The sequence below is a fragment of the Leishmania braziliensis genome, chromosome 36 (assembly GCF_000002845.2).
Source record: "Leishmania braziliensis MHOM/BR/75/M2904 complete genome, chromosome 36".
NCBI classification, from domain to species: Eukaryota; Euglenozoa; class Kinetoplastea; order Trypanosomatida; family Trypanosomatidae; genus Leishmania; species Leishmania braziliensis.
Window position 1 is genome coordinate 1,052,973 of NC_009327.2, and position 27,865 is coordinate 1,080,837.

General features: G+C 58.2%; 5 protein-coding genes across 5 annotated transcripts; all 5 read right to left on the reverse strand.

Annotated features, from left to right (window-relative positions):
- Positions 1-1,420: 1,420 nt before the first annotated feature.
- On the reverse strand, positions 1,421-3,157 carry LBRM_35_2800 (putative membrane-bound acid phosphatase 2; the record flags this gene model as incomplete). Its single annotated transcript, XM_001568850.1, has 1 exon — positions 1,421-3,157. One exon carries the CDS (start codon positions 3,155-3,157, stop codon positions 1,421-1,423), a length of 1,737 nt encoding a protein of 578 aa, XP_001568900.1.
- A 1,383-nt stretch (positions 3,158-4,540) lies between these two features.
- Positions 4,541-6,700, reverse strand: LBRM_35_2810 (cyclin-e binding protein 1-like protein; the record flags this gene model as incomplete). The annotated part of the gene is made up of 1 exon (XM_001568851.1): positions 4,541-6,700. The coding sequence occupies one exon, from the start codon at positions 6,698-6,700 to the stop codon at positions 4,541-4,543; it is 2,160 nt and encodes a 719-aa protein (XP_001568901.1).
- Positions 6,701-8,321: 1,621 nt separating this feature from the next.
- Positions 8,322-9,914, reverse strand: FPGS (folylpolyglutamate synthetase; the record flags this gene model as incomplete). The annotated part of the gene is made up of 1 exon (XM_001568852.1): positions 8,322-9,914. One exon carries the CDS (start codon positions 9,912-9,914, stop codon positions 8,322-8,324), a length of 1,593 nt encoding a protein of 530 aa, XP_001568902.1.
- Positions 9,915-11,000: 1,086 nt separating this feature from the next.
- LBRM_35_2830 (conserved hypothetical protein) lies at positions 11,001-16,235 on the reverse strand (the record flags this gene model as incomplete). The annotated part of the gene is made up of 1 exon (XM_001568853.1): positions 11,001-16,235. The coding sequence occupies one exon, from the start codon at positions 16,233-16,235 to the stop codon at positions 11,001-11,003; it is 5,235 nt and encodes a 1,744-aa protein (XP_001568903.1).
- Positions 16,236-17,494: 1,259 nt separating this feature from the next.
- Positions 17,495-27,775, reverse strand: LBRM_35_2840 (putative protein kinase; the record flags this gene model as incomplete). The annotated part of the gene is made up of 1 exon (XM_001568854.2): positions 17,495-27,775. One exon carries the CDS (start codon positions 27,773-27,775, stop codon positions 17,495-17,497), a length of 10,281 nt encoding a protein of 3,426 aa, XP_001568904.1.
- Between the last annotated feature and the right edge of the window lie 90 nt (positions 27,776-27,865).

Genomic DNA, 27,865 nt, shown 5'->3' on the forward strand with positions numbered 1-27,865 from the left:
CCTTCCTGCCTTTCCACTTTTTTTTTTTTGGGGGGGAGGGGGGGGTTACACACTGCTTGTCCAGCTGTTTGCACGTGTGGCAGTGGAAATCCGCGCATCATCGGGTAAGAAGAGAACAAATGGGAAAAGGTTGTTAAAGGGGGAGAAAGAGCAACCAAAACGAGAAACAAAAAAAAGAGGCTTAAAGTGTTAATCGACAACTTCGCCTCAGTTGTTCGATGAGGAAAGGCGGAGAAAAAGGAGAAGGGGAAAAGAAAGAAAAAGGGAAACAGCAACGCTGGTGCAGCTGGTACGCCGAAGGGGGAAGACAGAGACTTCCGTACACACGCACGATCCAGTGACAGGAGTGCCGCTACTTTTTTTTCTCCGATAGTCTCCAATGGCGTGGTGAGACCGTCTGCATCTCCTTCTCCACCTCTCCACTCACTCCCCCAGAAACCCTTCGCTCCGTTCAAGTCAGTAAAATAGAGAAAATGATCAACGACCCATAGGCGCACCTCACACACACGCACGAACGAAAAAAGAAATGAACGCAGGGGAGGCACACACACACAAACTCACGCGTATATTCGAGAGAAGGAGAGCGACGAGAACAGTGGCCCGCACTACACTGCGATTTAAACCCATAACGCACTAGCCCGCCCTCTCCTCCCTTCCTCTGTACACATGAATGAACACTTCTGATCTTAGGCAGAGTGACGACTGTGGAGGATGGAAAGCCATGAAGAGAGGAGGGAAGGGGATTGAGAGCTGCTGTGGTGGGCATGTAGTCAACAATATAAGCAAAAATTAATAAGGGAGCTCTTCCAAGAAACGCGCTGCACAGCGGGCACTCAAAGGCGAGAAAAAAATATATAGGAAAATAGGGAAAAAAATTTATGTTCCCCCCCCCACACGTTTGGCACTCATCTGTTGCACATTACCTCCTCTCCCTCACGCCTCCCGGTGCCACGCAGCGCTGTAGAGCACTTTCACCTCCCTCAAGGCAAATCACGCCGCCTGCCTCTTTCCGGCTCTTCAAACCTGCAGAAGTTTACGTGAAGGAGCAAACTGAATAGGTAAAAGAAAAAAAAGCAAGGAAATGGAGAGGAAGCGAGGGAGGTGCATACGCGCGCGCGTGAGAACGGTGGGAGATGCACAGAAACTGCGACAACACAGAGTGAGCCACAGTGACGATAAAAAGACAAACAGAAGAGGGCGGGGCACGAAAAGAAGCCACAAAAATACATGCATGAAGGAGAGAAGTGTCAACCGAACTAAAGAAAACAAAGCAAAAAGTAAAACACAGTCGGCAGTCACACGCGCATACTCGCGGTCGAGTACGCGCAGGTGCAGGGAAGACGCTCAGAGAAGCGTCAAAAAGAGGTCCTGATTCCGTCGCCACCGGTCCGGCTGAACCCTCATTGGCTTCCTCTCACGCCTAGATGACTTCCACCAAGTTCTTCGTCGGCTCCTCCCGCTCAGCACGGAGCTGATTTCTCTCCGTCACTGCCGACCTCATGTGCATAAACTGATAGTGCCAGCGTCGCGTTGTGTGCATGCATACTGCGGCCGTGGCGGCGACGGCGATGATGGCTCCTACGCAGAAGGCTGCCAGTGACACGCTCGCGACAGCGCCGGCGCTGAGGCCGTTGGAGTCGTGCAGCGTAACTGCCTTCTCGTCGGTGTTCACGGCGGCACCGGCGTAGCTCTCTCTGCCGGTCGTACCGCCTGAGGTCGTGTTCGAGACCAGGCAGCTGCCTTTGGAGCAGACGCACTGCATACTCACGCTGTTAAGGGTGTAACCCATCCCGCAAGCGAACTGCGGGCACGCAGAGCGGTAGAACTGGCACGTGCTGGGGACCAGGACACTGGAGGGGGTACCGTAGACGACCGTTTCCGAGGGGCAGTTCGCGATGTCGATAGAGGCCTGGTCAAGGTAGCAGTAGCCGCGCACATCCGCCGGCTCCGACCACTTCACGAACCGCTTGAAGTCGGCGAACGGGCAAATGTTCTCCTTCGCCTTGTAGGCGATGCCGAGGGCGTCCATACACTGCATCTGCCACTCTGAATTCCACGCAAAGTCGAATTTCGTGTCAGGGCTCTGACCAGGGCAGCCGCGCAGGATGCGAACATAGTGCGCGCCGGTCGTCGTGTTCTGCAGCAGCTCCGCCACAAGGACCTGGGCAAAAGGCGGCATCATACCATCCGGGGTGCGGTCACCGAGCGTACCCCACACTGGGCCCAGCGAGGTGTCGTGAGCGCTGTAGTGCATGAGCCTGTACGTGTTCGATCCCGCCATCACGCCTTCCATGTTCGTCACCATCTGCTGAGCGAACGGCTGGCCGCGGCCGCCTTGCTTGAACATGAGCGGGTCGCTGTGGTTGTAGTGGTACTCGTAGTCGAACAGGACAGTTGTGATGCTCTTCAGCTTCTCGAAGTTCGCCTCCAGCAGCGGGTACTGGGACAGCTCGCCAACGGCCTTCTTCGCGGCACCAATATCAAAGAGCGTGCGCGCGCAGTCGGAGCGAGTCTCGTAGTCGCTGCAGAACCCTTCCTGGTAGATCTCTGCCCCAATCTTTGTAATCTCCCTCCAGTCGGGGAAAAGCTCATCTGTCCTCGGGTTGCATACCTCGCGGAGAAGCCGCTTGTTGTTGGAGTAGAAAAACTTGAGCCACGGTTGCGTGTTGCTGTTCAGCAGTACATCCGCCGACTCCGGCACGGTGTGAATAGCAGCGTAGAGGCTGTCCATATTGGGGAAGAAGCCGCGCAGGAAGGCCTCGGCGCTCTGCAGGGTACGCAGGACATCGGTGGAGCGGCTGTAAGCCACATCCAGGTTGTAGTTCGGCGACTCGAACATCGGCGAGCTCACCACGGATGGATCGGAGTTGTAGCGGGATCGCAGAAAACCGCCAACTTTGAGCAGCATCTCAACACCCGCCCACGAAAGGTACCCACAGGGCGACTCCGTGCAAATCTTCGTCGTGTTTTCGCGCGGCAGGCCGGCACGGGCACCGTGGCGATGTAGCACCTGCACCTGGAGCACCTTCAGGATGTCCTCCGCTGCTACGGCACTGTCGTTGTTGATGGTGCTCTGTGCGTAGACACTAGAGATGGCGCACGCAATCAGCGCCGCCGCCAGAACAGTTGCCAGGCCGAGTCGTGCAAAACAAGCCATCGCGAATACCTGCAGTCGTGAGTGGAAAAGGTTTGAGTATGATGTCCATGCGAAGCTGTGGGTGTACCCTCCCACAGCAAATAAGCGATATGGCGGAAAGGTAGAGAGAGAGGTGTCGCCACTCCAGCACAGACTCACAAACAACAGAGACCTGAAGGGAAATACAAGAAAACAAGGAAAAGGGAGGATGGCAAGAGAGCAAGAAGGGAGGGAGGGGGGCCAAAGACTCGGGGAGAGTGGAGAAAAATGCAGAGATGGAGGTGGACGCAGCCGACTACTGCTGCTGTACCGTTTTAGGGGCGAAGCAAAACAGAGAGCGATTTTCAGATGCAGTTGGTGTGGACAGAGCCACGCCAAGTGCGTTGGTACGGTGTTTGGATATGAGCGTGAGTAAGTGAGCGAAAAGGGGAGAAGTGAGGCAACGGACATAGTGAACAGCGCAGCGGGGTACAGTGGGGAAAAGGGGAAAAACATAAGCGTAGTGACAAGAGAAAGCAGAGAGACTTAGAGTTGGGCATTTATGCGCACACAGTTAAGAGAGAGAGAGAGCAGCGACATCCTCTCTCTCTCTTGCGCTTCTCTACTCTCAGTGAACAGAAATACGGGGGATGCGGTGTGACGAGAGGTCGATGCCGCACGCCTTTGGGTCACGTAGCCTTTTCTCGCATTGTAACGCAAGAAGGAGAATCACGTGGCGCACGCAGTGGTCGCTTCCCATAGGTCAAAATGGACGCCGCCGATTTGCATTGGGGCTCACTAGTGACGTATGCGACGGAGAGCAGAGACAGCAGTCGCCCCCCCCCCCTCTCCTCGCAGTCGCATTGCAGCACTTGTTAATAGAGGCAGCGTCAGGGGTATCGCTTCCAGGCTCAACGACTAGAAACCAGCCAGTGACAGCCTTTCCTTTTTGAGCTGGCATATATTTGTTTGCTCTGAGTTTTGTGCCTTGGAGAGGCACAGCAGCAACGACGCCCTCATCCTTCAAATGGGTGAGGCACACGCACACACGTGCATACGTTCGAGTCGCGATCCAAACAAAAAAGAAACTAAAAAAAAAGGGAGAAGAGGACAACAAAGAAGATGCACTACACCATCGCTGGCCCTGTTGATCTCCCTTCCTCTGTGCCCCTCCCCCCTCCTCCCCCAGAGGAAGACAATCAAGGGATGAACAAAATACTGAGTAACGGATATACATGCGCTTGTTTTTGTCTGGCTGGTTTACATCGCGTGTGAGGACGGCACCGTATGTGCAGACATACGCACGTACGTGCACTGGCCACCGCCCTTTCGCTCTCACTCGCCCCCCCCACCACACACACACACACACACACACACACATGGAAACGCGTGGGATCTCAGGAATGCATCGACAGCCTGGAAACACTACATCACAAGGACATAGGAGGGCAGTGGTATGACAACTCCATGAGTGGAGCGCACATGCAACACGGAGGTCCCGCTTGACCCCGCAGACAGCGGCCCACCCAGGCTAGCAGGGGCAGGACTTCCCATCACCGTGCGCACACCAGAGAAATTGTCCGTCCGCACCTCCAACGCCGCAACTGCTGGGCTCCCGCTCTGGATGAGCATGCTAGTGACAATACCATCACGAGCTACGTCTCCGGCATTAGCGTTCAAGAGAGCCATGAGCAACGATGTTGGGTATGCACTGACAATAGTGTCGCTGACGCGCAAGATTCCCTTTTCTATATCCTTGGTCGGGCGACACAAACTCGGCACGGTGTGGCTCAGTCGACTGTCGACGGTGCTACAACACCCCGCAGCCGCTGCAGTGGTGACTACGGGGATGCACGGAGAAGAGTTTCCTTCATCTGAGGTGGAAAACGGTGGGCAGCGGTTTGCCTGTATGACCGGGAGCTGCAGCGAATCAGAAGTGCCCTCCTCAGTGCTGTCGAAGGGGCCGGCAGTGAAAAACTGAGGCTCAGTTCGCACCGATCCCAGTGGTGCGGCGAAGGCAGCAGTGGCTGTGTCAACGTGCGGCCGCATCTTGAGCAGGGCCTCAGTCCAGTGAACAGGTTGAAAGACATAGGCTTCGACTTTGTTGCGCAGAAGCGGTCGACCCAGCATCCCGCACCCATCTATGCGCGCGGTCGCCGTGACCACATCAGTCTGATTCACGCCACGCGTCAGTGGGGTTCCGCACGAAAGCCACACGCCAGGGTTCGTCGTCTCCAGTAGCGTCCACGAGACACAGCAATAGACACGCACTACCCTAACGCTTAAGCCTGCCACCTCGAACTCATGGTACTGGTCACTGTGCTTGGTTGCTTCGGCGAAGGCTGCACCGTTGTCACGGTCCTTGTCGCCGGTTAGGACACGAGGATTCGGATCGGCTTGCAGACGTGGTACTCGCAAGGGGTAGTAGGTGCTCTCCGTAGAGGCGTAGGGCGCCCGTAACGTCGCGTAGGCCTTCGCGTCTAGCTGTCGGCGACCCTTCGTGGTCGCTGTGGTGTGGTCGTGCGCCCCAGATGCCTCCTGCCCTTCTCTGTGAATCAGTGGAACCGAGGTGGGACGGTTGATACGCTTCGTGTGTCCCACACCCAACTGACCACACGTGTTGTCCCCAAAGGCGTAAAGTAACCCATTGCGAAGCAGCACAAAGCTATGGGCATCTGCGGCAGCCACCTGCGCCATATGCATCCCAAACAGCAGTGGAATAGCGCGAAAGGTGGGCTGCACAAGCACCGGACGCAATCCACCAAGCTGCCCATGCTCGCCTGTGCCACACGCGTACACGCAGCGACCAGATTGGGTGAGCAGCAGCGTGTGGTGGGCCCCGCACGCAACCTGTGCAATGCATCGGTCAGCTGGAAGCGGGACGCGCCGCCACGAAGCACCCACGACGCCAGCCGACGTGCCCTTTGCAGTCGCAGCCGGTGATCGGGTGCAGGAAGCGAGGGATAACGGTAGGGGCGCCAAGTCGATAGCCACTCGGCAATTCACCATACTTCCCAGCGACGCATCTTTGTCCTCGCTGCTACAGCGATTGCCGTGCGCGCTGTCCCCCAGCGCATCCTCTCCGAATCTGTCAATCCGCCTGGGTGCGCTCAGCACTGGTGCCCTCACGCCGTCAATGTTCTGCTTCTCAACAGGGCCGTCAGAGGCATCGTCGGACGACCACACAGAGCCGTCCCCAAGCTGCCCGTACGTGTTGTCGTAGCCACAGCTGTAAGCAGCGCCGGAGGCAGTGCAGTACACAATATGCGACGCCCCCGCTGCAACATCAACAACAACCTCACCGCCACTCTCCAGCACAGAGACGTGTGCGCCGCTGGCAGCTCCGTTGGCAGCAGGATTTGAGAGAAGTAGCAGCACGCCATCACTACGGAGCAAGGCGGAGTAGACCGTTTTGCAGGACACTACCTTCTTAATCGTGCACGGTGGCATCACCGGGGCTGCGGGTGAGGATGATACCTCCAAGAACGGACGCAAAGCATCCGCAACGGACTTGGCAAAGCCGGCAAGCGAGCGCAGGGTCGCCTCCGTCGGCGCGGCAGCCACTGTCGGTAGAACGGAGAACATGACCCAAGCAGCGTGTCTTGTGATTCAAGTGCCGAATAAAAGAGAACAATCCACAACAAACGTGCGTGGGGGAAGGAAGCAACGAGTAGCAGGCTCTTGTGGGCAATCGCTCTTCCCTACCTCCACAACACGCCTATCGGTTCGTCGCACCTTTCGTATGAGAGCTTGTCGGACATGCGTACGTGTGTGCATTCGGGGGTGTAAAAGAGGGAGAAGCAAGACAACACGGATCTGATGGAGTGAAGAAGAGGGAGACAAGGTCGCTCAAGGCGACAAGCAGCCCTGCAACAACCAACGCGCGCTGGAGGTGTGGAAGCAAATGGCCAGTGTGCTGGTAGCAATATGTACACTTCGCAGGAAGAAAAAAAAGGAAAGCTTGGCCCTGAGGACTCGAAAATGGTGCACCTGCGAAGCCAATGTTGTCCACTATATAACAACAGAAGAGCCCGGTCCACGGACCCTCAGCTGCTGGCCAGCGTTATTTCGCCAACCTCCGTGCTTGAAGGGCAGTGACGTGCATATTTTGAACTCTCCGTTTCCACGGTAGACAATCACAGCAGGTCTGTAACGAGAAGGTTTATTCTTTCGTTGTTTGCTCGTTTCAGGTACCCCTCACGACCTCCGCCAACGGCTGATGGCCAATGTGCGGTGAGGACTCCCATCGCTATGCACACTGCAAAGCGCTGTGTAAGAGAGAGAGAGAAAAGGTGGGTATCGGTGTGTACTATTTCTTCTGTGCTCATTAAAATCTGACGAAATCGATAGAGTGAAGAGGGAAAGTTGTGGCCTCTCCTCACTGCTCCTCTGAGGGGGGGGGGGCTCCTGGGTACGCTTTCACGCACATATAGGATGGACAGAGGCAGATGAAGGCCGAACAGACGCACACATATCGCCCCACTCCAGAGGATGCGCACATGCACAGAGAGAGGGAAAGTGAGATGTCTAGAGAAGGGCAACCTCCATTAGAGGGCACAAAGGGAAAAAGAGGGTGTGCGGCGAGTTCATGACAGCACACATACACACACACACAGCCACCCACGCGCCCATCCTGAATCACAAACACCACCGAACCGGGTCGCCTTCCCACGCAAGGAGGGAGGAGGATCAGCACTCATCCGCAGCTGTCACCTCCAGGAAACAGAATAAGAGCGACGTCGCCCCTTGTCCATAGGCAGCGCTGCCCCAGTCACGAGACAACAAATGCGGCAGTCCATCATGAGTACCCACCGTCGCGTACGGTCAACCCTCAAGTACCCTCAACTTGACGTCACTACATATCATCGCTATCCTCCCCCTTGCCCCCCCCCGCCAGATTCGCCTCACTGCACAGAGAGAGGCGCACACGCGCGTTAGCGCACAAAAGTGGGCATCAGACAGAAGGAAAAAGAAACAGAGGAAGCTGGCGTTTCTCATTTTTTCCTTCTCCAGCAGTCCGTGGAGGCTTAGCTGATGTCGCCTGAGCACAAGGTAAAGGAGGGGAAGCAGTAAGGAAAGAGAGGCATGAGCGCTGCCCCCTCCCACCAGCCACCACCACCACCCAAGCTCCAAGTGCCATGAGCGTGGAGGAGGAAAGCCAAACTAACGAAAAAGAGACAGCACTCCAAGGGCGTACGTCTAACGGCTACTCGAGGCGGCGACGACCTGCCTCGTACACCTTGAGCAGTTGCACAACATCACCAACCAGAAAGAAGGAGCCGCACACGAACACCTGTGCTGGCTTTGAGGCATCCTCGTTGTCGCTGGCGGCCGGCACAACGAGTTCAAGGATGTCCTCGAGAGCGGAGAAGGGACGGGCGCAAGGAAGGCAAGTCACCTCACGGTACATGCTACGCCAGCACTCAGTCGTGGCCACCATCCTCTCCCTCAGCTCGCTCATCTTTCCCTCTATATCAGTGGGGTCAGCCGAGTGCGACGTCATGCGCGGGTTCGACACTTGGGCAATGACCACCTTGCAGAAATAGGACACGTAAGGCATGAAAGCTTTGAGAATACTCTTCGGGTCGCGAGAAGTGTAGAGCATGAGCACGCGACGCGGAGAAGGGTCCCGGGTGTTGGCGGCGCTGACGTCCAGGAACCACTGTGTAGCACTGGAGATGCTTTCAACGGTGTGCGCACCGTCCAGGTAGAAGGTGATGTTGGCACCACTGTCGACCGCCGCGATCTGTGACCGTCCGGCGTAGGTCATGCCCTGAAGCACACTCTTCTCCACCTCGTCCAGTGGAAGGATGGGTGGAATACTTGCAACACGCCTAGCCGCCATCAGTGCCAGCTTGCTGTTCTCTACAGCGTGTACGCCGCCGATGGCGAGCTTCGGCCAGCTTTGAATCGGCAGCACATTTTGGTCCAGCAGCACGAGCGGCGTGCCGACTTCTCGAGCATGCTTCTCCAGTACTGCGCGCGTCTCTGGATGATCCCGCTGTGGTGCCGCAAAGCAGACCACGCCCGGCTTCATTATTCCAGACTTCTCCGCAGCGATCTCCTGAATTGTATTGCCCAAAATCTCCATGTGGTCGTAGCCTAGGGACGTTATGATGCTCACCTCAGACGGAATTGTGTTGGTAGAGTCGATTCGGCCGCCGATGCCTGCCTCCATCACCGCCACTTCTACGCCCTCCTGCTCGAAAATGTACAGCGAGAGGAGAAAGATAAAGCGAAAGAAGTTTGCTTGCGACGGCGAGGAGATGTCACGGTCCAGCTGGCTGTCCGAGTACTGCAGGCCCTCGTACTTGTCCAGGAACTCGAAGAAGTGCTGCGCATATGTACTCTCGTCCAGTAGCCGACCGTCTACCACCGTCCGCTCTCGCAAGTCTGTGAGATGAGGGGAGGTGAAGAGGCCCACCTTGAAGCCGTACGCCTGCAAAAGAGCCGCAATGTACGCAGAGGTGGTCCCTTTGCCCTTCGTGCCGGCAACGTGGACAAAGCGAATCCGCTCCAGTATTGGGGCAAAGCCAAGCCGGTCAAGATAGCGCTTCGTCGTCTCGAAGGCGTCTGGGCACTTGTTCGGCCGCCGCCCCGTCATCTTCTTCACCACCTCCATCGCATCCTTGAAGGAGCGGTAGCAGTGCTTGGGCGCACCGACAGCGGCGGGGGTGGCACCGCCGCCCTCACCCAGGTTGCTCACCACTGCTTGTGGCTGCACGTGCTGTGGCAGTGGACTTGCCGTGCGTGCTGCGCTCGCTGCACGAACACCCGGATGGAGCGTCGACAGAGGCATCTGGCTGATGTACAGTGCTCTGGCGGAGCAGACACACGAAAACGAACTAAACGCACGGAAGAGGTGCGAGCCTGCCGATCGAGTCGCACGAAGATACGATGGACGCGCCCGTGCTGTGTTGTAAGGCGTGAAGCTTCGTCGCCGGTGCGACGACAGCAGTGGTGAGGGCGTTAGTAGACTCAACGGCACAGCCAAAGGAAGGCTGCAACGCATTCGCGCAGATGGTACCATGCAAGGTGGGACGCGTATGTCGTGTACAGCTGAGAAAAGAAAGAGAAGAAGGGTGGGTGCAACGAGTAACCAAGCACTGACGCATGGCACAGACACACAGGCAGGGCTGTTGCATGTACTCGATCGTTTTTTGTAGCTTCGGTGAACAGTTATGAGTAAGCTGCCCTTTTGTGTGTGTGCTTGTGTGTCCTCGAGTAAATTGCACGCGCACGACGACTAATCCGGGGGGGGAGGAAAAGCCAAGCAGCAAGGCATCATGCACACGAAACGAGAAAAAGGGCGTTGCCAAAGGACAGCGTGTCGTAGAGGTCGAGCGACGAGAGAAAGGGAGAGAGACGGCTAGTCAAGAAATCAATACAGATAAATAGCATGGGGATGAGCCGACTGTATACACAGATGGCTGTGCAGGGGGGGGGGGGAGTTGAGCAGGCAGCACCATCCGCTCCGGTTACTCAAAACCGAAAAGACAAGTCCTCGCCTTTGCAACGGCAGAAGCGGGGAGAGTCCGCATGCGAAAGCGCTTCATTCTTGCAGGATATCGGCGTCTGTCTGTGTGTATGTTATGCCCATGTCCAGCTTCTATGTGAGAGGCACGTGCAGGTAAAGACACGCAGTACGTCTTTCGCTGACGTCGACAGTGTTGGTGGTAGGGGGTAAGAGTAGGGGGGCACGCACGCACACGCACATACCCCTGGAAGCAGCGGTATCCAAAGCGAGAGAGAGAAAGGGTGCAACAAGATACACTGGGCATGGCACAACAGCATAAGAAAAACAGCATCATCCCGCACATCTTTGCGGCGGTGGTCATTGTCTCTTCCCTTCTGCCCCCTCACGACATACCTCTCTCGCCGCCTCCTAGCGGATGCATTTGGTGCTGACGCGCCTCCCATCGTCGTGCACCTCATCCACGTGCACGACGAAGACCTCGAAGCCACAGCGACGCAGTAGATCGTTTACAGCGATCTGCTTTGTGCTCAAGCAGTCGTTGGGGCTCTTTACCTCCATTAAGCAGAAAGAGGCTCGCAGCACAGTAGAGCTTTCCTCCGCCGAGGGTTGAATTGCCGCATATCTGTAGTTACCACCACCGCAGCCGCCAGTGCGCCAGAAAACCAAGTCGGGGAAACCGGAAAACTCCAGCGGCACGCCTTCTGTGACTGGACTGAGATACAGGCACCGCAAAAGCCGCCAAAGTGGCTCGAGTGGGATGGCACGGAGGATGTCAAGCAGCGGCAGCGACCCAACTGGCACCTTCCATGCCTCTGGAATGGCAAGCGTTGAAGAGCAGGAGGAAAGTGATGCGTCAGCGCTTTCTCTCATCAACCCCACCCTTTCCATCTCTGCACTCGCTTCCTGCCCCACCTGCCCAAGCAGAAGCGACGGCGTCGTGAACTCAGTGAAAAGCAGTGGCGTTGCCGAAAAGGAAGACGCAATCAGCACCGAGTCCTCGTCATTGCTAACACACCACCTCTCCTCCACCCTTGCGGTGTAGCGAGGGCGACGTGGGCTGCGGCCGCCCTCATCGCGACTATGTCGACGGCGTTCTCGCTCCTCGTCCCCGCTGTAGCCCTCGTCCTCATCCGCTCGCTGAACTACGTCATCTTCCGCACGTGGTGCTTCAACCTCTGTGTCTCTCTCTCGCGCTCTGGCCTTGCTCGGCCTTGCCCCTTCGGTGTTCCCTGCCACCTTGATGCGGGCAGCCACAAAGTCTACCAACTCCTCCCTCGTGCAGCGCTCCAGCTTCGCCAGGCGTGCCTCGATCAAGGCACGTCGGCGCCATAAAAACTGAATAGGGGTGGCCAAGTCAAGTGGGCCGTCCTGGAACGCAGAGAGCCAGAGTACCCCGTGGGTCGGACAGGTCTGTAGCGGCGGCCGGTTAGACTTGTGGTCGCATGCATTGACTGGGAATCCGTCGAGCGGGGAAAAGACAGGGGGAAATGACCAGTAGCAGTCCCACAAGAAAGCATGAGCAAAACAGGCAATCCACTGACCCTCACAGTGCTCCCCACACCACATAGAGGCCACCTTCACGTCGCCAATGCCGTCGCTTCTCTCAGTTTCCCCCTTGGGAGGGTCGGTCACCATTGTGTCGTTTCGCCTCCGATGCTGCGGAACAGTCGCAAGTCCTGCAGCTGTGGCCGTCGTCGACGAGGCGCCATTCCATCGGTTCAGGTAGTGCTGAAGAACGAATAGCTCAACCGGCAAGGCAGGGTGGTGCTGCGGGTTGCGCACCTCACTTGGAGTCATAGATTTTGCCGCCCTCACTACCCCGCCTGTTGATGTAGTTGTGAGCCCACGTGCTTGAACGCTAGGCTCACGCCAAAGTATTCGGTTCAGTGCATCTCGCACACCGCCAACGTGGCGCACAGCCACGTCTACGAGAGAACGAGTTGCCAAATCCCGATGCGCTGCTAGTGAAGTCCATTGATGCACCTTGCGGTGCACCACTGCCAACAACCTCTCCAGTGTTAGCCGGTCCTGGCGGCGGCAGTACCGATCCCGCACGTACTCCCACGCTGCATGAAGTAACGCGAGAGAGACTGGCGATGGCTTCTCTGCCTGCGGTAGAGAAGTGGTGCTATTATCGGCGGCAGGTAACGCAGAAGCAGCAGCAGCGGCACCCCAGAGTACACGAAGCATGCGACCACGACGCTGCACCTTTAACGGCAACGCAGACTCACTGGTTGGAGAGCGATTGCCCATAAGCACGTCGCAGAGCGCAGCTGCTGTAGAATTGGTCATGACGTCACACGGCAGCCACTTGGCACTCGCTACATAGACGCCGTTACCAACGGCAGCGGCGGCGGGCGCCAAGCGCGCGTCGCCCATCGCGTGACTTGCCAGCTCGTGATACCCCGCCTGGCACTCTTCCAGCACTGCAAGCGCCTCTGCGTAACGCTTCTGGTGCGAGAGGTTCTGGGCCATCCGCGCCAGCCACTTCCCGCGTTTGTGCGGCTTGAAGCAAAACGCATAGGTGACCGGGGAAATGGGAGAGCGAGAGCCGCTCACTGGAAGGTGATGCAGCACGAAGATCGGCTCATAGAGTAGGTGGTGCAGGCAGGCGTTGGCGTCAGAGTACCGCTGCCCGCTCTGTAGCAGTGGAAATAAGAGCTCCAAGCATGCAAACCAGCGGTAGAGCGGCGTAAAAGTGAGAAGATGCTCAGCGTAGCACCCTTGCTGATAAACCAATGACTCCAGCGATACAGTCACCGACGGTGCTGTGTCAGAGACGACAGGAAGCGCAGGTGGGTACATGGAAACAAAGTGCCTCATCTCACCAGAGACAAAAGAGGCAGAGGAAGCAGAGCGCGCGTGAAGTGGATGCTGCTTTACTGCTGCCACACCCGCGCGCACGGCGGCCATGACAGTGTCGTACATGCACGACACGAAGGTGCGGCTCTTTCCGCGATGACGCTGCGCCGCCGTCGTAGCCCCGTCGGTTGCGTAGTACAGCTTGCGCTGTATGGAAAGGGCTCGGCGGTATTCCTGCAGGATGGCAGGACTGGCGAAGAGACGCACACGCGGTGGAGTCGCAAACGTCTGGGCAGCCACGTCATCCCCAGCAGCGCCAAATGCCCGAAACCAGTGGGTTGTGTACACAATGTCATCCATCGCGTTAGACTCGTCGTCGTTCGGCTCCACTGAAACATCAGGGCAAGGCTGGCTCTCCATCGTATTTCCTGCACCTCCATTAGAGGGGATGCCTCTGTCCAGCTGTCGGCATGGACGTGGCACTGCTCTTGTCGCCTTTGCTACCGGCGGTGATGAAAACCACCGTGGCAGTAGGGCATACGGAACGCTCTCCGCGAAGACGTTCGAGTTTAGGTGTGCCGCGGTAGATAATGACGACTCAGGCAAGCTCGGCCGCTCCTGGCGACGCGCGGCACGGAGCGTCTGTAGAAGGAGCAGGAGCTGTGGCCGTGTCATCAGCAGTGTTGGCGGAGTAGCTACCGTCATTGTGGCCACTACTGACTTCGCACCTTTCTCGCTCATCATTCCGGCACCGTGGTTAGAGCTCAACACGTGGAATAGCTCTGTCATCCACGTAAGATGTTGCTTAAGCCCTGAGTGGGGAACATAGACGGAACCGATAACACGATCCCAACATTGGGCCACCGCGTCCGCCTCCTCAGCCACAGTCCGGAAGCATCGGCGAAATAGGGGCCGACTAGCGGCACCAACAGAGGCACTGGTGCAACGAACTGCACCTCGAAGGGCAGGACTGGCGATCAACGGTGCAGAGCAGAGGGCATGCGGCGCTGTACAAGGCGCGTCGTACGAAGGTACCGTTGTGTCCACAGCTACGGTATTTGGAGTCGCCGACACTTCTGGTGAACCTTTGACGGTGCTTGATGGCGCCCACACGGAGTATCGCCTCTCTACGAGGTAGCGAATCATGTCTCGCTTACGTCCCGGTATCACGTCGTACAGACTGTTATCACTCATCTGCCTCGGCCGCGCACAGGCAATATCGGCCGCCCTGCTGCAGCTCTTTAAGCGTAGCACAGAGGCTTGTTCCGCTACCACATCCCTGCCAGCACCACCATCCTTGCAGACAATGTTTTCTGAAATGCCGAGGGTGGATGCCGAGGTGGAGATGATAGAGCTCGTGGTGATGCACTCATCACCCTCTTGAGCAGATTCATCCATTGCAGCTCGTGCTTTGCTGCGGTGACGCAACATCGTCAGAAACGTCCGCAACTCAGTTACGCGGACCGCCTGCGCCACACGAATGACTGCCTCCATGCTGCCGAACGTTGGCACTGACTCGCCGATGGCAGCGGCGTGACTACACTGCGTCCTGCCTTCATCGCAAGAGTTCAATAGAAGTCGCGCAACTCGTGCCCCGTCGTAGTGCTTCACCAGCTGTGATGGCGCCATTTCTGTGGTGAGCTCATCGTCCGGTATCAAGGGGGTTTCCGTCAAGTCTGTAGCCGCTTCCTCCTCAGCGCCATGCAGAGGCACAGTCCCAACACCATCGGCGGCCGAGTCGAGTGAGGTCCCCTTTGTGGCCCACCAGAGAAAGCGTCGTTGGGTCAGCGCATTTAGGGCAGACTGTACGTGAAGCCAGTCTCCGTAGCGGAGCTCGAGGTGGCGTGCGGTGAAGCTGTGCGACTTGCGCAGGAGAAGCCTAAGAAGCAACTCCGACTCCTCACTTCCAGTCCAATCCCAGCCGTCTGATTGCATGCTCGTGCCTGGTGCTCGTTCTGCAGCAAACGCCGCTGTCATACGTTCAGCGCCTGCCGTGCCAGAGATGGCGCCTTTGAAAAGTCCGCACTCTCCTGCGTGTGCCTTTTCAGTGGCGTCGACTGCCGTTAAGGAGACCAGGGCTCGACACGACCAGAGGTCCTCCGCGCTCAAGGCGCTTCCTGCATACCGCAGCACATACCAAAGACATACATGAAACGCATCGGTGACGAGCCAGGGGTGAGGCGTTGCAGAGACAGCTGAGGTGGTAGCAAATGCGCCTTGGCCTGCCATCAAAGAGCTGGCAGTGGCGACAAGTGCCCTTTCCTCGGCGTCCCCGTCTCCATCCTCGCCGGACCCGTAGCCCTCTGCGTCGTCGCCACCCCCAGCCACTGTGGCACCACCAAGTGCGTCCTCATCGCTCCTATACTTAGAGTGTTGGCCATGATCCATGGCTGTACGAGCGGCGCCGCCTGTACGACGGGACGACGATGGGGACGGTTCGCTTTTTCGCTGGGCAGCCTCTTGTCGCTTCTGCGCCAACGGTGGCGCCGCCGTTGTCGAAGTAGAGGACCCTGCGGACGCCGATTCCGCTGCCGGTCTCTCTCGCTTGCGGGTATGGGGCATGATTGCGGCACCACCTCTAGATGTCGCCGCACTGCTAGCTAGAGGCGTCAGAGTATCCCGTGGACTTGTACTTGCTCCTGTGGCGACGGTCACGGAAGGCCGAAGGCGTGCGGCGAACAGTGCAGCAGCTGCTACAGAAGAGGATGAAGTTGTCTGGCCGGCGTCCACGACCTCCACTAGCATGGCGCTATCATTGACAGCGCTTGAGCGGCTCGTCTTGGGGCTCCTTCGAGGCTTCAAGAACGGATCCGTCGGAGTCGCATCGGCATCAGCGCTCATCGTGTCTGCCACTGCGACCCGTTTCCCAAGGTATACGCTCTCCCCTTTAGGCCTAACTCTTTGGAGAGTGCCACCACGCTCTTGTGCGCACTCACAGTCTCGTCACACCCTCTTGAACACTGTTTCAGCGTATGGGGACAACCGCGCTGAGCGCACCCTTAGCACACTGCAGACTCACCGCACGTCACGCCTAGCGGTGTGTTCGCATACAAATTTTGAAAAAAGTAGCTTACTTTCTCGCCCTCTCCCTGAAAACAGAGCTTCTATGAGCTGTACAAAGATGGTTGGCTGGGTGGGTGTGTGTGTGTGCTTCTGTGGCGTATATTCTTATATCTGCATACTCTTGAGAAGTCTAGCGGCGATGGCAGGACGTCATGCATGAGCAAACACCTAAACCAAGCGCCTCCCACACACGAGACCTAAAGAAAGAAGGGGAAAAGAAGAATGAAACCGCCACCGTTCCCTCCCTCCCTCTCTCTCTCACACATTGGATAAAGCCCTCGTTAGACTTGACTGAGTAGGTCGAATGAGTACAGAAAGAGTGCGAGAGTCTGTGGGCTTGCCTTGCCCGCTGCCTCATTTGGTGGTACCGAACAGCATTTTGTCTGAATTTTTTTTCCTTTCATTCGGAAGGAAGGGAACGCGCTCTATATAAGCACATGTCTGCGTATGTCTGTGTGTGCGTAGGATGAAGTGCTCCGCTACCCCCCACTGGAGTGCACTGCAGCAGCTGATGCTGTCCCCTTAGGGAGCTGACAGCCAAGTGCTCGATGCGCCGTGCATGTGCACCATCAAAGAGTTAGGACGAAGAGAAACAGACAGGAAAAGGGAGAAAAGCAAGAAACAGAAGGGGAAAGCGCAAGAGAGAAAGAGAGAAACGAATGCACCTTGACGCGCAGACACGCATGCCAGTTTAGGCCTACAGGCGGTGAGACCTCACGAGAACGCGGGCGAGAGCGGATAGCAGCTGCTGTCTCCTCAAATGGTAACGCATGCTTCTTCTCGTCGTGTAGGGGTGCACTGCCGAAAAGACACAGATACGAGCTCAGCGCCCGACAAGGATGGGGACAAACGCCAAGGGATTCCCCTCGTCAGCTCGCACAGGTGCACACGTACACAGGTAGTAACGCACAACACAGAGGTGAGGAAAAGGAAAAACATGCAGTGAAACATCATCGCCACTGACCGCATTTTTCGAATCCATGTGGCACTGTCATGACTGTTTCCACCACCACAACTCCGCTTCTTTACACCTCAGATTAAACTTCGAGCCCCGCTTCCACCATTATCGCCTTCCAGTAATTCAGCGCCTCGTATGCGCTTGGCCGCTGCAGAGGCTCTAGGTCAAGCAGGCTGGACATAAAGTCCACCACGCGCTTCCCCACAGCCGCCTCAAGATCGCGCCACTCCCAGTCGTCAAGTGCCTTCCGCGAAACCGACGGCGTAAAGCTCAAGTCAGCATCGCCACCAACGCTGGCCTTGGCCGCCGTCGCGACCTTTTGTAGAGGAAAATGCAAGGCGGGCAGAGTCGCTGCTGCGGCGTTTGCTTTTGAGGTTGCCGCCTTGGGGCCTTGTTCCTCGCCATCGTCGACAGCGGCGAGAACGAGCAGCCGTCCCAGTCGGGCCTCCCCAAAAAGCATGCGGCCCGTAAGCATCTCGTACAGCAAGCAGCCGCAGGCCCAGATGTCCACCGAGAGCTCCGCCCGCCGCAGCAGCTCCGTCACTTGGCGCCCCGCCGGCTCCATCACCTCCCCTCCACGGCCTCGGAGGGGCAGGTTCTCGGCTGATGCACCGGTAAAGCCTCCAGTGTTGGCGCCGCGGTCCGTCCGCTCGGATAGCGCAAAGTACGAGGAGGTGGCCGGGGTCGCCGTCGCAGCAGGTGCGACGGCTTTCATTATGCGGCGTAGTAGTCCATAGCGCCGCTTTGCTGACATGAGCTCAGGCGGCTGAATCGCCTCTGTGCCTCGGCCGACGCCCCACCGACCAGCCAAGAATCGGGCCTCGCCTGCCATGATGTCGTGCTTCAGGTTTTGCATATCGTCGTCATCGCACGTGTCGCAGGAGCCAAAGTCGCACAGCTGCACAGAGGACGGCAGCGTCGGCGGGTCCATTTCACCCCGCTCAGCACTGGCGTCAGCAGAGGCGATGAGGATGTTGTCACATTTGATGTCGCCGTGACGAATGTGGTGGTCGTGCATGAAGGCAACTGCCTTGAGCACCTGAAGGAGGCAGCGCGCGCACGTCGCGAAGAGTGAGGTACTTGGCGCAGCGCCTGGCGTGGGTGTACTGGAAGCTCTGGTGGGCGACGTTGTCGACGTTGACCCGCTCCTGCGCGAGTTCTTCATCCCCGGCGGAAGCGTGAACACGGCGCACCCCAAGGGATAGTGCTTCTGCCGCCACAGCCGCAGCGATCCTTGGGTGTAGTACGGAAGGACAAGGATGTACTCGTCCTTGGTGTTGTCGAAGGAGAGGAGCGGAATGATGTGCGGGTGACCGCGCAGGCGGTACATAGCGAGCACCTCCGCGTGACAGAGCGGCAGGTTTCCACTCTCGCTTCCCTGAACATTGAGGGGGACGTGTTTAATGGCCACCTCACATCTGCAGACTGCCTGCGCAATACGCTGCACCGCCGTGCGCCATGGCACACGCAAGCCATCCAAGACACCGGGTGCAACCCTCTCGGCCGTTGTCGCAAACGACCGCCCTGTGCAGAGACTGCTAGGCGTGGCAACACCACCGCCAGCGCCAGAACCGCTAGCTGCTGCGCTTCCGCGTGTCTCTGCTGGCTTCCAGCGAGACCCACACTGACCCCATCCTGGAGGCAACTGCATGTTGCAGCCCGGGCCAAACTCCTGCACGAAGCCGGACGTGACGAAGCCATAGCCGCCGGAACCGATGCGCCGCTCATTTTGCACGGTGACCAGTGGCGTGATGGCGCGAGGAAGAAGCAGGCGTAGGAGCACATAACGACCAGCGAGCATTGCGGTACTCGGCTTGCCGCTACGGCTGCCGCCGGTGGTGCCTGCGTGGCGCTGATTAGGATAACTAGGGTGCATGGCGTTGCTGGTGCTGCCGCTGCTCGCGCTGTGGGAAAGCGAGAAATGAGGCAATTGCTGAGAACACTCTTGCTCCCTCGACGATGCGTACACGGACTCATACCACTCCATTCGTGCTCGCTCTGCCGCAGCGTACTCGAGGAGCACCCACTCCTCTAGTAGATCGATCACGAGGCTGTTGCGGCTATCCTTGAGGTAGTTGTGCATTGCTTGAATAACGTGAAAGGAGGAAGGGCTGTGTTGAGGGGTGTACCACCACCGATCCGTCTGTGCCGCGTCCGGCTTCTGCGTGAAAGTCACGCCTGAGGCTGCACCAGCGCTGCTGCTGCCCGTGTGCCGGCGCCGCTGCGAGGACGACGACATGCCCGGCAACACACGCTTCTGCGTGAGCGAGGACACGGTGTAGACATACTGAATCATACCGCTGTCTTGCTGAAGAATGATAGAGCAGATGGACAAAATGAGTTCCATCGTCACCGCTGGAGCCACTATCGGTGCTAGGACAGAACGAGATGTGCGAGGCACTCGCCTGCGACGCCGCTGGTCGGTACGCAGTGAGAGCGAGTCAACCTCGGGCACGGTAGAGGAGTTCAGCGACAACCCACAGCCACCATGTCGCCGCGCCGCACACCGCTCCTTCGCATTCTGTTTACCCACGCAATCGGCACAGCCTCTACACTCGTCACTATCATTTCTGCCACCGCTGGCATTCCCACCTGTTGGCGCAAAGCCAGCGAAATCGGAGAAGATAAAACCTGGGTTCAATTCATCCGAGGACAGTCGCTCATCGAGGTGAGCGGCGGCCGTTGCGGCGCTTGGGCCATTCGAAACAGTGGAAGCGGCTACGCTAGCGCTGGCAGTGTCGACCTTTCCGCCGCAAGCTGTGCCCTGCGCCGCCAACCCAGCGTGCAGGCAAGTCGGGTCAGCATGAAACTGTGTGATTGCGTCGGCACCGGTCGCAGTCTGGGGTTTCTGGTTCTGCGCCTCAACGAAGCCGCCGGTGTCGCCGGTGGAGGTGAAGTACATTGGCGGGTTTAGAGAACTAAACGACAGCTTAGGAAGGACAACGCCACCAACAGTGGTTGGTGTGGAAGTGAGCAGCACAGGCACAGGGAGTGGCGATTGTGGCAGAAGAGTTGACACCTTCGCCGTCTCAGACGCAGCTGGTGCCCCTGGTGTCGGCTGAGACGACGGAAACATTGGGGCTTGCGGACCCAGGAGAGACGTGCTCATCGTCCTCTCCGCAAAAACACCAGTGTCACCGGTGGAGGTGAAGTACAGCGGGGGGCTGAGAGCTCGGAGAGAAAGCTTGGGTACCGTCAACGCGGGCGGCTTCGGCACGTCGCCGCTGGAGGCGGAGTGAGTATTTGCGCTCGCTGTGGTGCAACTCACGCAACTTTCCGGTGAGGCTGACCTGGGCAGCGTGTGCTTAAATGTGCTCACTTGAGTACCAAAGCAGGCCTCGTACTCCACGTTGCATTCGCCATCATCCTCGTCCTCGTGGTCGTGCGATGTGTACGTGGCTACGTCCACCACGGAGACACTTGTGGTGTTGAGGAAGCGCTCCGCAGTTTCTCCAGAAATCTGCCGCTGCTTCGACTGCTCCTTGTAGAAGTCGTTCTCCTGAGCGGCAGCCGTGTCGCCTGAGCTGGTGAAGTACAGAGGCGGTTTCAGCCCAGTAAGAGGCAGCTGCAGCACCACAGGAGGACCCGTGACGGGTGATCGAGGCGGAGCTGGCACGGACGTGCTTGAGATGGCGAGCGGTGTCACACTCCCCATCGCTGCCTCGCCGCCTCCAGTGATGGAGTGGGGGTTAAGTCCTAGTCGTCGCCGCTCACTGAGGTCGCGCACCGACGCCAGGTCTGATATGTTTACCGCCACCCCCTCCGCCTTCGTGGAGGCATCCGAGACAGGAGACTGCAGAGCGTTCCACGACGGCTCTCGTCGACGCTCAGAGTCGACTGAAGACGGCGAGTCTTGCTGCGGTCTCGGCGGTCGCTTGCAGCCCTCGCTCAACTCTGGAACCACCGTCACTGAGCTGTCCGGTGAGGACAGCTCGAAGTCGACGAAGCCCTCCATCCCGCTGCCCTCCACAGCGGAGTACGGCGCTACCGACCGGTTGAACGTAATGAGCGACATCCCCACGCTCTTTGAGTTCCGATACTGGGCATCTAGCAGTCCTTCCACCGACTCGTTGTCACAGCCGTCGATTTCCTCGTCTTCCTCGAGCTCTCCTCGCCCGCTAATCATTTGCAGCAGCCGCCCAAACACAGAGGCGACGGACAGGTTGGCTGCCGTCTCGTGAGCCTCAGCGCAGCTCCAGCACAGCTCTCGTAACACCCACAACAAGTGATGGCAGTAGTGCATCCACAGGCGCTGAGTCAGGTGCTGGAACGGGGTCGCAGGAGAACGCATTAGCGGTGACCCAAGTGTGCGACACGGCGTGGAATCGCCGCGGCTGCTGACGTGCGAAATCATGTTACTCAGGCACTCCACATGCTCGCTCGGCGTGTGGTCTGGCGCCGTCGTAGGTCCGCTAGCGCTAAGCGCCTGCATGTCCGTGTAGAAAGCCTGCACGTACCGCAGGAACAGCAGCCGCACGTACGTGGACGCGTACGTTTTGGGCAACACCGACTCGGTGCCAGCCTTCATCGAGGCAATAGCCTTGTAGTGAGTCTGCATGGTCTTATCTTGTACCTGGACTGCAACATCTGTCGCTGCCGTGGTGAAGCTCGCAAAGGTGGTCACGTCCATTGGCGCGGCCGCAATGCGCAGAAGGCGTAGCACCTCTACACGAATCCATAGCCCACCGCACACTTCGCGCATCACGCGGTCTGTCAGCACCCGTCGATTAGCGATGGGGGGAAAGCGGCCTGGTAGTTGATCAACAGGCGACCCGCTGCATGAGAACCAGTGACGCTCGCGCAACGTTGTGCGAGCACTGCCAGGAACAAGGCTACTGCCGCTGGTGTCAACAGCCAAAGGCGGACAGGCATATGAAATAGACAACAGCTGCGCGCACGGACCCGTGGATGTGTTGAGGAGGGCAGTAATGGGGTTCACCTGCAGCATGAGCGCGCCATCACGAGGAGCACGAGGGGACTCTAGATGCGACACATTTGGCGCCGTCGGCGCCGGATCATTTCCCGCAGACGAGCTCATGTACAAGCTCACTAGTTGCGCGTGCTCGACAATACGAATAAGGTGAGAGTAGCGCTGAAATCGCGCATTTGGCCACCACATAGTGTTCGGCATGTATGAGCTGTCGCCGGGCGCCTCTGAACATACTGCAGCATTGGCTGCGGCCGCGCTACTAGGAGTCCAGGCAGAGAGCGGCGGTTGCCACATTGCAGGTGGAACCTCGCCAAGTGCGGCAGAGTGTGCAGATGCAGCCAATGAGCTCAACAATCGCTCCCAAAAGATGTGCGAGGAATTGTCCTCCGACACCCCTCCTGCCGCTTTTGCGGTGTTCAATGGTGTCCCATGAGTTGTGTCAGTTTGAGACTGAGCAAGTCTGCCATCTACGGTGAAGTGGGTCACCGCAGACTGTAGCACCATCGACGTGTACATGCTGAGAAACTCTTGCACGCGGCCCAGCGGTGAGTCTGCCACGACCTGCGGCGCAGTGAGGACTACCGAGACGGACAGATCGCTATGGCCCCACAGCGGCGGCGACCCACCGCCTCCCGCCAAGCCAGCTATGGCCAAGCTGTCCGTGAAGTCGCCCGACGGACCCGCCATGTAGGAAGCGCTCACTATCAGCTGGTACAGGTAGAGCGGCTTCTGTGGAAGATGCAATGCAGCGTCAAGGAGAACATCGACGATCTCAAAGAAGTAATGAATGGCCAGCTCCATCCAGCATGCCTGAAAGTCAAATATCTCTGGGCGGTTGGAGTCCATACCATAAACACCACCGTCGCTGCTGCACAGGTTCGCAGACTCGCCTGCGCTTCCCAGGTAGACAGAGCCGTCCACCGTGGGGCACATGAGAGAGCTTTCGTCGTCACTTGAGTCACCGGTAAACATCACACCCTCGCTATACTGCCGTCCTGCCGCACCGCCGCTCTCAATTTCAACCGACAACGCTTGGCAGACGCTATCCATGAATGACACAATGACACCAAACACCCTCCCAGCAGGATCCACCAGCTGTGAGGCGATGAAACTCTGCAAAGCAGCGCTCGAGGGCACCAATGAGGTCCTCACGTCAATGCCTACAGCATTGCCACTGCCGCAGCCAGACAGGGTTGTTGGGCAAAGATGGCTTTGGCCGCCGTACATGGCATAGCCGCGCGCACGCGTCACCAGAAAGTACTGCGCCAGTCCCGCCAGATGCCACACCGCCCCCTTCAGAGAGCTCGGTGTTCTGTGATCGGACTGAAGCAGGTGCGTGGTGGTGTCCGCAAGGTTGGCAAAGCTGCTGAACCAGACATTCACAAAGTTGGCCGGGCTTTCAGGGGGGGACATGGAAAAATCGGTGACTTGAGGCCCCGCTGCTTTGGAAATGTCACAACTCTTTTTCAGAGCCCGCCCCGCACCTTTGGCCAGCCCCAGTGTGGGCACAGGATGATGTCGGCGCACCTGAGCATAGTGATGCGCAATCGCTGTGTCAAGGGCGATATATTGTAACAGCTCCTGCGTCATAACAGCGTCCTTTCTCTGGAGTGTGCGCAGGGCGACGCTGATCAAGGTTTCGCGGACATAGGCGGAGAGATGCTGCCATCGAAAACCACTGCTGCCGAAGCCAAACACATTGGCGAGGTCCATAGATAGGGGTCGAGGTGGCGGAGGCGCCGCCATGGTCGTCGTGGCAGCGTTCCCTTCCGACTTGTCAGACGGCGCGGCGGCAGCAACTTTCGATGGGTGCTGCTTCACCACCACCGCAGTGACTGTCGCCGTCTTGGTCTTGGCTGATACAGCTGACGCACTGCTGTCGCCGGTGCTGGCAACAGGAGCCGTCCGCTCCCCACACGCAGCTTGTCCCTTCGGTGCCGCCTCACCCATCACATGAGAAAGCAATACCACTGCAAGAGAAAAAGCCACCTCAAGCGCGCGAGTGGTGTCCAGAAAGAGCTGGTCACTGCTGGGAGCAATAGCAGCCGCGCATGAGTTAAGGTGCTCCATCAGAAACCTTTGCTCCATTGATGGCGACGTGACAGAGGGGAATAGCGTCGGAGATGTTGCCTCTGCGATGACACGGTGAAAGGAGAAGGGGTCGTGTCTGCCGGACACCCGATCCGTGACAGCCTGAGACGGCGGCACAACGAGGGAAGGCAAGCCTCCTGTCATCGGATTACTCGTCGTGGGGGTGTCCGTCCACGTGGACTGCAGATAAACGCCGCCGTCCAGTGCTTCTGGCGATGCAGGGGTGCCGGTACCGTCTGTGCTTCCGCGGGGAGGAAGCGTACCTCCAAGGTCTTCCATAGGTCCGCCGTCCGAGCGTGCAGAAAAGAGGTTGGAGTTGGGAGACATGGGCTCCCCCCGTGCCACAGCGGGGAGCAGTGGCAGTAGTGTGTTCATGTCCTGCGTCGCGTACAAGGTGCCCAACTTGCGAGCAAACTGTACAGCAGAGCGAGCCTGGTACAGCTCCTTTTCGGCCCGCCTCAGGCACGGGGCCAGGTCGGCCGACGGCATCACAGCTGCCACCTGGAAGAGTTCGCTCGCCCGCTGCTGCGTCGCGCAGATGCTCGAGCCATCGCTGCTGCTTCTGCCTTTCCCACGGCTGCTGTCCTCCCTTGCAATGCTCCCGTTGCGATCGTCGAATTGACCTTCTTCCGCCATTAGCGATGCATTAACTTGTGTGTAGGCGATGGTGTCTGACCGGCACGGCGGCGGTGAGTCACGCAAAGAGGCAGCAGTCCCGCCAGCTGTATGGGCTTCCGCGCCAGCACGATCGGGACTTTGCTCCGCTTCACTCGGTGGCACAAATGCTGAAAACCCCGCCGAATCGGCGCTCTCCAACCATTGCAAGTACAGCTCCACCGTTGATGGGCAAGAATATCTGCCGCTGTACATCTGCTGTGCTTCCTCCCCAGTCGCAGACGCAGCCATGTTGCCGATGTCGCCGTTGGCGCCCTGACCTCGGTGTAGAGAGCTTCCTCGTGCCACACTGCCGCCACTGCTGCTTCGGTCTACGATAGGCTCTGTGATGACGAAAGTCGACATGGTGTGGTCCGCCGAGATCAGCCTATTGGGCGACATGATGTTGATGGGAGAGGGTGTAGCAGCAGCGTCAAAGATGCCCGCTATCGCATTCCCAGAGGAGGACTCCGTTGTCGCACTTGTCCCGTGGGTGGTACATCGCGCTGAGTGGGGCAACAGCGCGGCAAATCCTAGGGCATCGCTGTCAGCCGCACTGCTCTGCAGAGGGAACAAGCGCTTCATGACGGCCCTGTCTGTCATCTGCACGCCGGCAAAAGAGAGAAACGTGTTGGCCGTGAGCAGAGTCTCTTCCATGGGCTGAACGCGCTCGTACTCACGTCGCTGCAGCTGGCGCGCCAATGTCTCTACCATTGGCAAGAGCTGTGACAGTGACAGCGACGGTTGCACACTCGTGGTCGAAGACGGTGGTATTAGTCTTTGGCGAAGTTTTTCGACTTTTCCCGGCGTTACAAGCGCGCTCTGAGCCTCTTGCTGCGCGTGGATCACATCCGTTGCCAGCCCGCACGCGGCGTACAGCCAAATCCAGAACGGCAGTTGCGCGTACGCGCACGCCTCGCGCTGCTCAACGGGAGCCGTCGGCTGCGGCATTGAGCAGTCGTCGCCCGGCGTATTGAGAGAGACGCTGCTCAGAAATGTTGTGATACGCAACCACAAACGATTATGCACCAGCTGTTGAAGCTCCCGTAGTGCGGGTGATGTCAAGCTGCTACCTGGCAGCGACTGAAATACTCTGCTGGGACATGAAGCTGGTGAGGTGGACGGGAAGGCAAAAGACACAGGACTTGCTGGCCCTCTGCTCTCTCCCGTCCGCCCAGCGTGACTCCCTCGACATGCGGTTGTCGGCACCGCGAGTAGGGCAGTTAGCTCACTGCTACCGCCTCTACCCCCACGGCCCTGGTCGGGAAGCGCCGCCGCCGCCTCCTCCCCCAGAGCGGCTACTTCTGGGGTTGGATGCAGAATAGCATTCAGGTGCTCTGCGATGGCGTGGGCAATGATAACAATGCCGCGTGGCAAGTCCTCTATCTCTAGGGACGGTGTTATCTGCTCCGCAGAGCCATCCACTATTCGCGATGATTCAGTGCTGGGACTTAGCGTATAAAACGCGCAGCCGTTCTCGTTGGTTGCGGTCGCAGTGCCGTGACTGTGCCCCTGCTCATCTAAAATGTAGTCGGGAGAGGGAAGGTCAGACACAGGGCGGTGGCTGTTGTGGCAGGGCAAGACATCGGTGACTGGAATGGTTGGGTTGTCGCGCCGATGGCAGGTGGGGGTGGTGTGTGGGGGTGGTTGCGGATGCCGGGAAGAGGAAACCTCTGCTCTCGGCCACGACGCAGATGGCTCGTCGGGGCTGGCATTTCTCTTCTTCCTCGCTGTCTTCCACAGAGCTAGAGAACCGCTTTGTAGCTGTTGCTGGTCCAAAGTAACGCGGCACTGCTCCACCGCTGCGGAAAAATCGTCGAAGAGTCGGTCAAGGTGCCGCTGTATGTCTGGCAGCTGCGCCGCTAACACTACAGTGGAGCTCCTGGTATTACCTGTGATGTCGCTTGGTGCTGTGCATGAACTCGCCTCCTCTTCTCGGGTAACGCAATCACCTCTGTTGCAGTTGCCTGCAAACGGAGAGGCGGAAAGATGTTCCGGTGCTTCAGTGGAGTCTAGTTTGGAAGCGGTAGGCGCAGGAGCTGCCGCCGCGGCAGCACGTGCTTTCCTCCTCGGAAGTCTTTTAATAACTACCCTTGGTCCAATGGACAACCCTTGTGAAACAAGACTCGACCTCTCTCTCGTTACCAATGATGAGGGTGCGTCGGTGACAGCCACTGAAGTGGTTGTCGAAGGCACAGATGCGCGTGGGTTGTGGCCATTGGGTTCAGAAGCATGGCAAAAAGCCTTCGCACTCGCTACATGAGAGCTACAGCACCCACTCCGCTCTCCTTTCTCGCCCTTAGCAGCGGACCCCAGGAAGGACTGCGCCGGGGTCCTCTTGTCTGAATCAGCTACGCCGGCGGACTCGAAAGTGACGCCGCGGTATGGAAGAAGCCTCTCTACCTCGGTGCGGACTGCCTCTCTCACTGACCAGTCCATGTCAGCACGAGAGTGTGAATGGAGTGAATGCTCAGCGGGGTTCTTGACTACAGAGCTTCGTAACACGCTAGTGCGCAGGAGCACCGAGTACAACACGCTCATGGATGCTGCAGTGGCTGCCGACGTAGTCGCCGGCGAAGTAGAGGTCGTTGTCGGCGAGTTTGCGCGAAGCCTCAAGGGACTGCTACCCTTCATCGTGGTTGTGGCACACTTGGATGGCCACGGCTTGAGCTGCCTTAGCTCCATAAAGTCAACTGTTGTAAATGGTCAAGTGGTGAGGCAGAAAAGAAACCAACAGGGAGAGCGGGGGGCTGCGCCACTCTAATCGAAGGGAGA